Source organism: Macaca fascicularis, chromosome 7 (genome assembly GCF_037993035.2).
Source record: "Macaca fascicularis isolate 582-1 chromosome 7, T2T-MFA8v1.1".
Taxonomy (NCBI): Eukaryota; Metazoa; Chordata; class Mammalia; order Primates; family Cercopithecidae; genus Macaca; species Macaca fascicularis.
Genome location: NC_088381.1, coordinates 9,968,674 through 9,983,539, shown reverse-complemented (window position 1 = coordinate 9,983,539; position 14,866 = coordinate 9,968,674). Strand labels below are relative to the sequence as shown.

General features: G+C 44.4%; 1 protein-coding gene across 7 annotated transcripts in view; it reads right to left on the bottom strand.

The window, feature by feature from the left end:
* RYR3 (ryanodine receptor 3) overlaps nucleotides 1-14,866 on the bottom strand; it is a 566,003-nt gene that overhangs the window by 159,035 nt on the left and 392,102 nt on the right. For all 7 annotated transcript variants that reach the window (XM_005559076.5, XM_065547708.2, XM_065547709.2 and 4 more), the window contains exons 39-43: nucleotides 13,506-13,779; nucleotides 12,003-12,117; nucleotides 9,820-9,949; nucleotides 8,526-8,629; nucleotides 2,570-2,705 (exon numbers count right to left, since the gene is read on the bottom strand). In XM_005559076.5, coding sequence (XP_005559133.3) covers nucleotides 2,570-2,705; nucleotides 8,526-8,629; nucleotides 9,820-9,949; nucleotides 12,003-12,117; nucleotides 13,506-13,779 — 759 coding nt within the window. The remainder of the gene's footprint in view (nucleotides 1-2,569; nucleotides 2,706-8,525; nucleotides 8,630-9,819; nucleotides 9,950-12,002; nucleotides 12,118-13,505; nucleotides 13,780-14,866) is intronic.

The window sequence follows — 14,866 nt, the reverse complement described above, 5'->3', positions numbered from 1 at the left end:
CAAGAGAGTGTGCACAAGAAAGCAAGATATTGAACTTGTGGCCTCAAGCCATTTTATAATGGGCATTGATCCATTCAAGAGGTGTTAGGTCCTCATGACCTAACACCTCCAATTAGGCCCCATCTCCCAACTCGTGGGACTGTTTCTAAAACATGCTTTTTAGGGGACACATTTAAACAATAGCACTAGGTTTCCTGAGCACAGCATGCTTTAGCCTTTGAGCCACTGTACATGCTGCTCCTCAACTGAATCTAAGTATTTGGAAACTCGACCTTTCAAAGCTTATCTCTAATATCACCTCCTCCATTAGGCCTTTTCCGATCTCCTCAATAAGTTTACCCTCTTGAACCCCTTCAGTGCTCTCTCCCTGCCTTACTCCACTTACTTTTATTGTAGTAATCTCTGTCCATGTCTACTCCCCTTAAAAGACTGAAAATTCTTTGAAAGGAGAAGCTGACATCCTTTGCCAAAACTAGACATGGCTATTGTTAGATATGAGTTCTAAATTTCTTTTCAAATAATTAATATGTCCGTATGTTCAATACTTTTCCTTCTACTTTTAAACTTCCTCGTAAAGCAACCTTTTTCTATTACCTACTCCACCCTGAATCATTCTGATCACCTGCTCCACCCTAACTCATACCTGCTACCTGCTCTGTCCTGACTCCCACCAAAGCACTCACCCTGTCATTCTATTTAAATTAGCCAGTGGGAATTAGTTTAGCCTATGTGGTCTAACCCTAGCCAATAGGGGAACGACACAGCAGCAGGCGCCATGTGCATCAGGAATATGAACCCCTTGCCCTCCCTTGTCCAAATGTGCGCTCACCATTGCTCCATCTGTAAGGGCGCACCCTTCTATAAAAGTACCTTGCCTTGCTGAGAATTAAAAAGAAAATTTTATATTCAAGTGCTATCTCTTTTGCGGCATCGAGACTTTATATATATAACATTATTACAGAGACAAAATAAACATTAAACTAAAACCCACAAACGTTTCTATTGATGGGTCAGTTTGCCAGAGTTTGTTGCATTATAAAATTGTAGTGCAAAAAATATATTGAAAAGATATAAAATAATCTGAAAACAAAAGGAGTGGACCAAACATTTTGGTCTGGAGTTTAGTTCAATATGGGTGTACCTAACCCACAAAAGCAAGTGTTAGAATTTAGGCAGTCTGGGTAGGACAAGAGCCAGTGGATTCCTTTACCTCCACAATCCAGGTAGATGGTCTCATAAAATGACTCAAAAAGCTCTTGATCTTGACTGTGAAGGTGACCAAGATGAATAAATTGGTCCTGCCTTGATCGGATTTGTCTGCAAACAATCTATTTACGTAATTCGGCGAGCTGTATAAATTATTAATATGCAGTTCATACACCCACAAATTTGCTTTACTCCTACATTAACTCTGCATTAATTCTGGACATGTGATAATTTGGATACAAAGTGAACCAGGCTATTAGAAGTTACTCTAAAACTGCCCCCAAGAGAAGAAAATGGAGGTTAACAAAGCTGGTGATAAACACAGAAGGATGCAGTGATGAATACATGGAAAGAAGCAGAGAGTTGGTTAGGAAGTTGGCTGGGTGGGTCCCGGGGGAATAAAACACAACCACCTCAAGGCCTGAAATCTAACCAGGACAAGGAGAAAAGAAAACATTTAAATATTAAGACTATAGCATAGTATGGTGAAGAAAAGTAAGCAGGTGAAATGGGAGGGTAGAGAGACAATAAGAAAAGCACATGGGAATATAATGATCACATTATGTCAACATATTTTGAGACAAATTCTTATACTTAGAATAATTGGCATGATTGTGTGTTAGCTGCAATCTCTCTTTGAGATCACCTAACCTGCTTAGTGCAATTTGTTAGCCCGGAACCCCAAACTGAGAAATGACAGAGGGACTATAACTATAATGTCAGTACAAGTGAATTAGTATTATAACAAAAATTCTTAGGAGACAAGGCTCATTTTCAAGAAAGTACCCCACTTATTTTACATAATATTCAGCATATCATTCCAGTGCAACTAAAGAATTCTGGTAGTGTTGGAATTCACCATAAATGGGAGGTAGATTGTATTATGAAGAATAATATTTAGGGTTGCTATAGCAATTCTTTTCTCCTGGGAGTTTACTTATCTTTTACGGCTACTCAGTTATACTTGATTTTATTCATCCATCCATCCATCCATCCATCCATCCATCCATCCATCCATCCATTGAACAGACCAGGGATCTAGATGCACATATGCATTTAGCTCTGTGAAACAGGTGAGGTATCAACTATGATATTCATAAAGGCCCCCTTTTACAGTGCAGAGAGACGACACGTCCAACCTCAGGCAGTGAGTTTCTTGCTGGATCTGGGACTAACGCTCAGTGCTCTGTTCACTGGACTCTACTCTTTATCCTTATCTGGCCTGATTCTCTGAGATTTCTCTTGCCAGCCACCAAACCCCTATTTTTGGATCAGAAGCAATGGTAAGGGTATCCTTTTCCTTGTACGTATCCATGATCATGCTATTCTGGGTATAAAAGGTATGGAAAACTGTGGCACTCACTGTTCACGAACACGGCAAACCTCAGGAAGGACAGGTAGCGTTCCCCTTCGATGGGGTTCCAGCCGACGTCAGGGTATCCTTTGGCCAGAAGCATGGGGCAGCTCTGTAGGCCACAGCCTGCCAAGTAGGTCACCACCTGCCAGAAATAGTACAAAAGTGTTCTCTCATACGCATTAGGATGGCTATTAAAAAACACACCTCAAAAAACAACAAGTGATGGTTGAGGATGTGGAGAAGTTGGAACTCTTGTGCACTGCTGGTGAGAATGTAAAATGGTGCAGCCACTGTGGAAAACAGTACTAGAGATCCTCACAAAATTAAAATCAGAATTAATATATGATCCAGCAATTCCACTTCTGGGTATATACCCCCAAATAATTGAAAGTTAAAATATGGAAGCAGCCCACATGGCCATTGAAGGATGAATGAATGAATAAGCAAAATGTGATACATACGTACAATGGGATATTCAGCCTTAAACAGGAACAGAATTTTGATATATGCTACAATGTGATGAACGTTGAGGACACACGCTAAGTGAAATAAGCCAGTCACAAAATGACCAATACTGTATCATTCCATTCTTATGAGGTAATTCGAGTAGTAAAACCCATAAAGACAAAGTAGAATGGCGGTTGCCAGGGACTTGGGGGAGGGAAGGGAAGAATGGAAAGTTATTGTGAAATGGGTCTAGAATTTCAGTTTTACAAGATGGAAAGAGTTATGGAGATAGATGGTGGTGACAGTTCAAAAGTACTGAATACTACATATACAGTTAAAAAATTTCAAGATCGTAAAATATATATTTTGTATATTTTAACAAAATAAAATTTAAAAATAAATCTTACACCTATATAAGAAACAACAAAAGAACTGCTCAATTTTTTTTTTTTTTTTTTTTTTTTTTTTTTACTAGATAGCTATGAGGCCTGTGAAATTCTAAGAACTGAAAGGCTTCCATTTCCCTAGAGGCTAGAAAGAGCCTCCAATTCATTTTTTGTTTCCAAGTAATTAACAAGATTGATTATCATTGTTATGTAGGAACACACCATGTACTATCAGTGCCTGGTTTTTCCAGTTTTGGCGAGAGGGAGCTGTCATTTAAAAATAAGCCTAGCTAGCATACATCTGGGGAGATAACAGTGCAGAAAAAGAAGGGCCACTGGGGGCCGCCCATGTTCATTTGGCCATGGTATTGCAAGGCCACAATATTCAGTCACTGATTGACCCAGAGTGGGCCCCTGAGTAATCAGGGGAGTCTACTCTCATTCTGCATCCACAACAGCTGCCCAAGGTCAAAAGCCAAGATGTTAAGGTTGGGATGGCCAGAAAAAGAGATCCTCATCCATTAAGGACTGGGATTGGTGGTGATCTCTTTGCTTCCAGGTTACTAGACACTCATCATGAGATTTCTGTGCTAGGATCTTATAGACGATTTTAGATTCTGCTCTACTTTTCAGCAGCTATCAGGCAAAAAGCCTGGCAAATACACCTTGTTTAAAAAACGCAGTTGCTATTCTAATTTCACCTTTCATATTTTATGTATACACAGAGAAGAGGAGAATCCACAGTGCTCCAAAATCCTCAAAGTCAGGGATGGTGTTTTTAAGAATTTTTTTAACCGCTGGGGCCTAGCACATAGTAGCTGTTCAATAAACGTTTGTTCAATGAATCAGCTATTTACTGACGTCAAATATTCTATTTTGCAAGTATAATAAAAATAAGGCAAAACTCAACAAGAATCTGTCACCACACTTTTTCCTTCTTAAACCAGTAAAGATAATATTCTGTTTAGAGTTCAGATTTGATTTTGTCTTTAAAATGTCAGGGAAGCATCAATAAGGGCCAGAATTGGGCAGAGTTTTCAAGATTGCAGGTGCAGATATTTCATAGGCTGCTGTAATTGCCCATGAGAGAGAGAGAGAGAGAGAGAGAGACAGTGAGTGTGTGTGTCTGCATGTGTATGTATGTGTATGTGTTGGGGTGAGGCTACTGTTCAATCCTGAATGATCTAATTTCTGTCGTGATCAATAGAAGGGAGAAATCCCAGCATAGCAGTCCTTTGCTGTTCTTTCCTGTGAACCGAACTTGGGTAATTTCCTGACACTGGGCTGAATAAAGTCTATGGCAGTGTGCTAAGCCACCCTAATTACTTGAAAATGGTGTGGCAAACCTCTTCTCTTTTACAGATTTCCTCAAGTGCCCATTTCTCCCCTCTCCCAGCTTGCTAGCTTGCATTCATCACATCTGACTTCTTCCAACGGAGGCTCCATGTGTTTGCTGAGCAACATTGTTTCAAAAGATGAACTGGGGCTGAGAACAGAATAGGGAGTTCAAAACCTGGTGGTATTGCCTTGTCAAAGAAGAGGCATTCAGCTGCTTTTCACACAAGCATGGGTTATCATCACACCACCTGAAACACTGAGCTATTTACTGTCATCTAAATGTATGAATAATAGAGTTTGGCTGAGGTCTCTCCCACTAGAAGCAGAGACCATGAATAGACACGGCATTGATAGAAGCTCTCATGCAAGGCACTGACAGTGGTATGGTGCTCGAGTCTCGGTGTGCATATGTAGGAGGTAGATGGTATCCTTTACAACACAGGCCTACAGGGCCTAACATTTCCCTCTGGTCTGGTCATTTTCACTTACTCCTTTTGCAGCTGGGAGGGCTTATTAAAGTTAACCCTAACTTATATTGACTGAGACTTTTTTCAACAGATTTTTTTTTTTGAGATAGAGTCTCACTCTGTCACCCAGGCTCCCAGGCTGGAGTACAGTGGCACGATCACAGCTCACTGTAACCTCTGCCTCCCGGGTTCAAACAATTCTCCTGCCTCCGCCTCCTGAGTAGCGGGGACTACAGGCGTCCACCACCACTCCTGGATAATTTTTGCTTTTTAGTAGAGATGGGGTTTCGCCATGTTGGACAGACTGGTCTTGAATTCCTGACCTCAAATGATTCACTTGCCTTGGCCTCCTAAAGTGCCGGGATTACAGGCATGAGCCACCGCGTCTACCCTCTTTTAAAAAAATATTAAAAAGCAAGGTTCTTCTATTATGTAATGGGGTTGTTTGATAAATATCATATTTGATAAGGTCAGTAAATAGATTCTTTCCTTGATTCCTGCCTTTAACTTAATGATTTATAAGGGACTCATCATTTCCTTATAATGATTTATAAGGAAAATAATGATTTATAAGTCCACTGGAAATATTTACTGAATCTGACAAAATAATAAAAATACTTTTACTTAAATTTATTTGCCACCTCAAAATATTATTCTAAAAATGTCTCTTTGATATTTCAAAATACTTTAAAGAACAAAATAAAGTGATCAACTCAGAGACAAACCCCTCTGTCACGGGCTAAATGGTCTCCCCCAAATTTCACATGTGGAAGCCCTAACCGCCAGTATCCCAGAATGTTTCTGTGGAGATAGGAGCTGTAAAGAAGTGACCAAGTTAAACTGAGTTGTTGGGGTCATGTCCTTAAAGAGGAGGAAATCTGGTCAGAGAGAGAGATACCAAGGATACGTGCACACAAAGAAAAGGCCACGTGAGGACACGGCAAAACAGGGGCCATCTGCAAGCCGGGAAGTGAAGCCTCAGAAGAAACCAAATCTGCCCACACCTCGATCTTGGACTTTGAGCTTCCAGAACTGTGAGAAAATAAATTTCTGATGTTTATGTCACCCAACCTGTGGTACTTTGTTCTGGGAGCCCCAGCAAAGTAATATCCTCTCTTACTACAACAAGTAATATCCTCTCTTACTACAACAGAAGTTCCTCCCATTAGAAACATGCTGCATAAACACGGGCGTTTTGTCTGTCTGGTTCATGATAGGCCCTCGGTAATTATCAGTTGAATGCATTTGAAATGGAATTTACTAACTCAAAAATGTCAATGAATTATTGGTGGGTAATTATCATCTCATCTTAATAGATCAGACATGGTTTTGCAGCTTGGCCAATGATTCTCTGCCAAGGCCTGAAACAGCACAATCTTCGTGAGCGGTAAATCTATGTGGTCTGTGCGGCTGCCTCAGCCAGAGGAAGGCCATCGGCTGCCATAATCGTTTCAGCAAGACATCCCCATTCTCTCGTTCCTCACCCTGTCTTCTTTGAGCCAACTCACCTTCACTACGTGACAGGAAGAAAAAAATACGTATTTATTTCTCAGAGTTTCCTCTCGGCTTCTCAGACACTACGTTTTCCAGGTTTTCTCATCCTCTTGGCTGCTCCTCCTCATGTTTTCTGTTGGTGCCTTTTCCTTGGTGATTCCCTTAAATATGCTGGTGGTCCTTGGGGCTCTGGCCTGGCTATGCTTCTCTTCTTGCTCCAGACCAGCCGCCGGAGTCACCTCATGTACCCCCAGAGCTTCAGCTCAGAGAGCTCTCCTGAGATTTGCTGCCACGCAGTCAACTCCCTACTTGGCACTGCCATTTGGGAGCCTCGGGCTTCTTAAATTTGACAGAACCCAGACTCATGGCCGGCCTCCTCAGATCTGCTCTACCTCCTGCACTCCTTAGAGAAAAACATGGGCTGAACTGATATCGAATTCATGGCTGCCGTTTGTCCTCTGACAGATAGGTCCCCTGGCTTCAAACACTTCTCACACCCACTGCATCAATATTAATTGAAGCCAGCACAGTCTTGGGCTTTGATTACCGCATAAACTCTCCGCCTTGCCTCAGGACTGATTTCTGTTCCAATCAGTTCTTCTTACTGAAACTGGGTGTTTTCTAACATACGAATCGTACCGTGTTGCCCCTTTGCCTAACACGCTCCAGTGGTTTCCACCACTCTTGGCTCTACAGTGACCTCCTGTAACACAATGGGTAGGAGCACAGCCTCCGGAGCCCAACGCTCTCGATGCCTGGCTGTGCCACTGACTATCCGCACGACGCTGAGGATGCCACCCAATCTCTTTATGCCTCCACTTCCTTGCCCGTAACTGGCAGGCAATCATGAAAGGGCTTGATCTGAGGATCACATGAGTTCATCTGCGGGAAGCTTTCAGAATAAAGCCTGGCAGAGTGTATGGGCATGAATTTCTCTTACTAATAGAAACGGTAGCATGAAGTTCAATTCCTCACTGCTTCTGCCTCATTCTTACCACATCCCCCAGGCACTCTGTGCTTCAGTCATACCCAGTCTCCGACTCCCCAGCACGCCATGCTGGGATCACCCAACAACGTGGCTGATCAGCTTCTACTCATCCCTCGGGTCACCACTGTTTCTGAGTGACCTTCCTAATCCCCTATGCAGGCTCAGGTGCCCTTTTCCGCGTGCTCCCAAACCCCCTACACAATGATGACCTTTGACTTGTCTGTGACTTGCCCATGTCCCTCCCCTCTACGCCGCCTCCCAACCCCCCACTCCCACGTTGCTCTTTCCCACACTCAGAAAGTCGCACTGTGAGTCCTGCCAGCCCTCCGGTCAAGGACATCACTGAAAGAAAGGGATGGGGAAAAGATGTAGTGAGGCGGCCCCAACCATCGCCACCACCAGGAGCTTCATTCACCCTCCCAGCGGAGGGCAGCTCAGTTTGTCTCATTTGCACATGGAAAGGACTCTGATTACACAGTATTCTGCCATGTCTCTTCTTTCCATAGGTAAATTTATAAATGTATAAATTACACAGAACTTTATTAGGAACCGCAGGCATCTGGTGATGTTCCATGTAGACCCATGACGCTGGGCTTCCACATACGAACAGCAGTGCCCACGTATCCATGTCTCCGAACTTGGCTACCTGTGCTCACAGGAGATCCCTTGGTCATACTCGTTGTGCTGCTACCGGTTACTCACATTCTCCCACGCTTTCCCTATAAGCCCACCAAGATGAGGATACAGTGACAGAGCCTCCATCCGTGATCTGTTGATTCTCAGCTCAGCTGCACTACAGGCGGAAGAGAGCAGCACCACACTGCCACCCCAAGGCCAGTTACCTTCTCCAGGTCTGGTTCCTCCAAGCCCAGCGCTAACTCGTTGTTGTCCATCACAGAGGACGCTGCCACATCCAGCGGGGTGGATCCCCTCATCGACGGGGAGGCTGAAGGAGGACGGGAGAATTAGCAGGAAAGGGACAGAGGAAGACACTTGGCACCGAGCTGAGACTGCAGTGCACATAAACGGACAGGAGAGGGCAGCAAACACATTGAAACCTGGTTTACAGGCCCGTTCTCCAACGGGACAGTGCACTGGAGTTAAGAACAGCTCTATTAGCTAACCTTCCTCCCCACATTCATTACCATGAATACGAATTAATAGAAAATCGGTTCATACTACCAGCCGGGACCATGTATTTCCAAGTGCTTTTCTAACACAAAACTTCTTGAGGCCCCCATATCAGATGCCACTCGACCAACAAAGCCCAGTGGAACTTGGGTATTTCTGGGGCTACCACCTGGAGTTTAAAAATAGCATCAAACAGCATTAGCTCATATAGTTTCACCAGGTCACCAATGTTGTTTTTGACTTGTTTGTTTGGTTCTCAGGCTAGAATTAAGAAAAACTTCAGGTGGCATTTTACAAAAAGGTTAGCAGCCTGAGGTTGCATTTGAGAAATAAAAACCCCTGAAACTTCAGTTTTCAAGTGGAAGTATTTGTGTATGCCACAAATTCATTTCGTTTATATCCAGAACAATGAGTACGACATATGCACTGACTTGTTTTTTCTAGTGGTGGTGGTGGTGGATTTACACTGTTTATCCACAATTGCTCTTGGCCAGTCTGCCTCCCGGCTAAGGAAAGCATTTGCTGGGAGGCTGATGGACAGGTATGCAGCCTGCAGCCAGCCTGCCAAGACGAGATCGGATCCATGACCTTGGTCTCATCAGCACTGCTCCCTGGTCAGTTGAGTGGGCTGGGAAGAGCTGTGCCCCCAGACTACATCTGCAATCCCAGGGACATTTTGTAAGCCACGGGCCACTGGTCCCAAGAGAGATGAGGTAAAACTGTATGACTATGCCAACACTAATCTGTCACCAATGTTGGCTGGTAGCAACATCTCTACTTATGTTGGAGAACGTCGTTGTGGCATCGTTACTTCAGTTGTTGTGGTATCGTTACTTCAGTTGTTGTGGCATCGTTACTTCAGTTGTTTTAAATCAGGCAGGGTCTCTTCTAGTATTTACAAATATCACAGCATGCATTGACTTCTTTCCCTGTATTTTCTAAGTGGTCAAAGGCAGAGTGTAACCTTCAAGTTTGGATGTGGAAATTACAAAAAGACTTACGCACCTAGGCCAACACTGCTATTCTCCAGAAGATAACTCAGATGCTCAAACATGGCCTTCTGATTTTGCCGGCTAATTCGACAGAAATAGCAAAGGAAACGGCAGCAGCTAGCAACCATCTTCGGAAATGCAATCTGTAGGGAGAAGTAGAAAGTGTCAGAGAAAAGAATCTATCATGAAGCCTTCTGAAAACTCTGACCTCAGAGTCTTAAATGGGTAAAGTATCGTAAGCTGTGAACACTTGGAAAAATGAACTTTCTCTTTCCTTTTTTTTTTTTCCTCAAGACTGATTCATAGGAGAGACAGAGAGTGGACACCCAAGAAGAGGCTCGCAAAAATACTGAATGATAGTTATAGTTCCTGAAATATCTTTCCTCCAGGAGAAACAGATGTCAAACAAGAATCAGTCATCCTCGGAAGTCACATGAAATTGCATGACCTTTTTCTACCAGTCTATTGTTGTTTCCAAGTAGGAAGGGAGTGGACAGAATTCAGAGAGAGAGAGAGGAGGGAAAGAGAGAGGAGAGAGAGGAAAGAGAGAGGAGAGAGAGAGGGAGAGAGAGAGGAGAGAGAGAGGGAGAAAGAGAGAGAGAGAGAAGAGAGACAGAGGAGACAGAGGAGAGAGAGAGAGAAAAGAGAGGAGAGAGAGAGAGAGAGAAGAGAGAAGAGAAGAGAGAGAGAGGAGAGAGAGAAGACAGAGAGAGAGAGAGGAGAGAGAGAGAGAAGAGAGAGAGACAGGAGAGAAGAGAGAGAGAGAGAGGAGAGAGAGAGAGGAGAGAGAGAGAGGAGAGAGAGAGAGGAGAGAGAGAGAGGAGAGAGAGGACAGAGACAGAGGAGAGAGACAAAGGAGAGAGAGAGAAGAGAGAGAGAGAAGAGATAGAAGAGAGAGGGAGAGGAGAGAGAGACAGAGGAGAGAGACAGAGGAGAGAAAGAGAGAGAGAAAGAGAGAGAGAGAGAGACAGACAGACACAGGTGATCGTAGACACACAAGGCCCACCAGTATATCAAAACCCAGGTGCCCTGGGTCAAGGCTGGCCTCCACAGTTGTGCAAGTCTGAAAGGCATCGCTCTCTGAGTCTTCCCTGACTACTTCTGTCATTGATAATTGCTCTTCTATGGGATTCCATAGCACTTGCCATTTGATTCATGCAGTCTAGCGTAAAGATGCCATCTTACATTCCTGTTGACTGTGCTTGGCCTTTCTGCTTAACAAAGTAACCAGTATCTCTAGGTTGGGCCAAATCTTATTTTTGATCCTATAATGCTCAATAAATGGTGGCAGTGTTAACCTTGCTCAGGATCCTAAGACGACCTTGATTTTCTCCTTTAATATTCCAGAGGATGCTCTAAGAAATAAGCTTCAGAAACATAATCTATCTGCTCGCTAAGGCATCCAGACACGTGCTCAGGGATCTTCTGGAGAGATTTCACTTTCCCAAGAAATCCGAAGGAAGCCCATGAGGAACACGACCCTGGCTTCTGTTCCTTCTACACACCCGCCCCCTCCCAGCAGCGCTGATGAAACTGCACCAGAAATCACCCTTCCTAGGACCCTGGCATTCTAGAATTTCCAGCATTTGAAGCCATACCCTATCTACTGCCTGCGGAAGCCGTTTAACTGTGAGGAGGACCCCAGCCCGGCTGGGATAAATGTCCAGTTGTGTCCTATCCCCACTCCTCTCCCTTTACCAACAGAAGATCCCCCTGATGCAGCCTCCTTATGGGGGAGCTGGCAAGGAAACCTGGCTTCTTCAGGAGCCCGGTTGACGGAGGAAACACAAACACTGCTGGGGAGACACTGCCAGGATCACTACTGAGATCTTATTCTCCTTTAGCACAGCCTTCTCCTGACTCAGCACAAGGCACACCAGGCTCCTAAGTGGCAGTCAGAGTTACTCCATCTTGGAAAGCGCAGGGTTGCAGAACACGGGAAGTAAACTTAGCAACTGAAGAGCCCAGTGGGATTAATGAAGAGAGTCTCCAAGCTTCAAGAGCTCTTACACAATGGGATTCCATCCAGCAGCATTATCCCATCGCTTGGCTCCTTCTTGGCACTGTGCATGTCCCTCCCTCTCCCTGGAAGAGAAACTGAGGCAACGGACACCAGCCATGTGGCTCTGAACAAGTCACCTCATGTGCTCCTGCCTCAAGGGACAAGTTCTGGCTAGGTTCTCCTTTTAGCATTACCTGAGATTTCTCTGTACTCAACACGTTCACCATCACCTCCATCACCGTCTCGTGCATGCCCAGGACTCTCATGAGGTTGGGATGCTGGTAAAACACCTTGTTGTTCATTATGTCTCTAGGGTAAGGATCAGAGAGAGTCTTCATCACCTGTTTATTTATAGGCTAGGAAAATTCAGGGATGAGAACACACACACACACACACGAGGGCGTGAAGTAATATGAAAGTGACAGGCTGAAACAAATAATAAGAAGGCACTAGGTCAGGTGGAATATATGTGCAGGGCCATTCTAGCTGACGGAAATATTCTGTGCGCCTCTACTTCTAAGTACTTGCTCTTTCTCTTTGAAACATTTCTTTCTAATGACCTATTAAACATCCCTGGTTTTTCTTTTCTTGTAATAATTTTAGATACCAATGAAGCTTTTGGACAATAGGCTTTAAAAACTCACGACATTAACATGTAAGAACAATTATATCTTTAAGTCATCCCATATATACTCACAGAGTACAGCTGCAGGCAAGTCAAAATACAGAAAGAGCCTGGTAATTTGCTGTGTACTCCCTTGCTGGGGGGTTACTTTCTGGCTGGCCCATTCCCCTTCTCTTGAGGGTTGCAGGAACCACCACCTGCAACTGCCAGTTTTTACTTCTGCGATGTCTACTACGAAGGCTGGGGGAGATAATAATTCTCTAACTGTATTCTAGTCCCATAAAAGTCTCTTTGTTTATATAAGATCTCTCTTTGGAAATGAGTTTGACAAAAGCATGCGTTTCCCCGCCACGGATCCTGAACCTTGGTGATGCTCCTTTGGTTTGCTGGCTCAAGGGCGGTAGGATGAAAAGTTAGGTAGGAGGATGTCTGTTGGTCTGGTTCTTGATTCTAATAAAGTAAAACTGTAGGCTGGTTAGTGAATCTTTTTGGACCTTGGTATTCTCAACTGCAAAATAGAAGTGCTACAGTACATAATTAAAGGAAATCCTTTTGACGTCTAAAATGCAATGAATTTGTTTGACTTCATGGCTTCTAAGGGAGAGCCATGAGCTACCGTTAAGGGTAAAGTTATCTCAATGAACTAACAAAAATGACTCTAGGCTAGTGCTGAGAAAAGGGAGACATGAGGTGGCAGTTTTTCAGAGGGAAGTTTCAGAAGCTAGAAAGCGTCCGAAACTCAAGCACTCAGATAATTTCTGTCTTGGGTTGCACACACTGTCTCTTCCTCCAAATGTTTCCATGGGCTCCCTGGGGCTATTTTCAAAAGATTCAAACCCAGTAACTGCTTTTCTCCAAGACTCCTCCACGCTTCTGTCAGCAATGCCTTTCGCTGAGAGTGGTCGGGTCTCTTAGGCTACAAAGGCTACGACCGCAGGAGGAGTGAGACTGGAATCACGTCACACAAAGATTTAATATGATTGGATTCCACTACATCCGTATATCAAGGTTAAGTCAGTTTTCCCACTGAAAGCTCTCTAGAGAGAACGGCACGGAACTGTGAGCCACCTACCCCAGCCCGTTGATCATGAGCAACTCCTCTTCCTTGCCCATCCTGACACTGAGGAGGGAGCGGATCTGGCCCAGGGCAGCCAGCAGGTTGATGGTGTCGCTTACAGAGGCATGGCTGATGGTGTAGGTCTTCCGCAGCGCCTGCAGCAGCTCCCCGATGCTGTCATACTGCCTCCGGAGGAGGTTGAACATCATTCGGACCAGCTCTGCATCCTGGATCTGGTCCTCCTGGGCCCAGCAGATCATCGTCTGTGAGATGAGCTCCTTCAATGTTGCTGGAAGGACAACAGGAGGGACCAGGACTGTGGCTGTCATGGCTCAGGGAGAGCTGGGTGTTTCAGCCACTTCATGCAAATAGAAGACACATCGCTGGATGAGGTTACAAAATTCTTATTACAGGCAATGTGCAGTGGCTCATGCCTATAATCCTAGCAATTTGGGAGGCTGAGGCTGAAGGACTGCTTGAGCCTATGAGTTTGAGACCAGCCTGGGCAACAAAGGGAGACCCTGTTGCTTTAAAAAAAAAAAAAAAAAAGCTGGGTGTGGTTGCACACGCCTGTAGTCAGCTGCTTGGGAGGCTGAGGTGGGAGGACTGCTCGAGCCTTGGAGGTTGAGGGTGCAGTAAGCCATGACTGCATCACTGCACTGCAGCCTGGGCACCAGAGTGAGACTCTGTCTCAAAAAAACAAACAAACAAAAATTGTATTTTAAGGGTTGGATATGACATGCACAGAAGTAGAATATATCACCAAAAGACAAATAAATCGGCTATATAATAATAAAAGGATATCCCAATTATGAGTTGAGGGTGTTAACCATTCTGTTTTGATTAAACAATAGTTGCATCCATGCTGGGCTGAGAGAACAGCTCTAAAGGCTTTACAGTGGGACATCTGACCATCATCCTACAGTCTGAACAGGTTTTTTGCACTGTATCTTTGGCACGAGTCAGCTGACACTGCATCTTGGGCTCCCTTCATAAGCATCAAGAGAATAAAAACCACAATGCCTTTGAATTCAGAATTTATTGGGGCTCATACTGGTTTTACAGACATTTTACTGTCTATACAAGTAAAGGAAAGATCACTGAGCTGGGACTCAGAACAGCTGTGGAACCTTCAGAGGTCAGACTAAAAAGCCCCTGAAAATTGCTGATTGGCACTGGCGTAGGAGGTAAAGGAGGAAGGGGACCTGCTGGAATGGCTGGGAAAGCACTGCTCACCCCTTCCCATTCCATCCACACCTCCAGAAGATGACAGAGGTGAGACATGCTGCTGTTAAATCACAAATGCATCCTACTCTGGCACTGCATATCACAGTCCTACAAGGTATGGATGGCAGGAAGATCCTTAATTCAGGCCA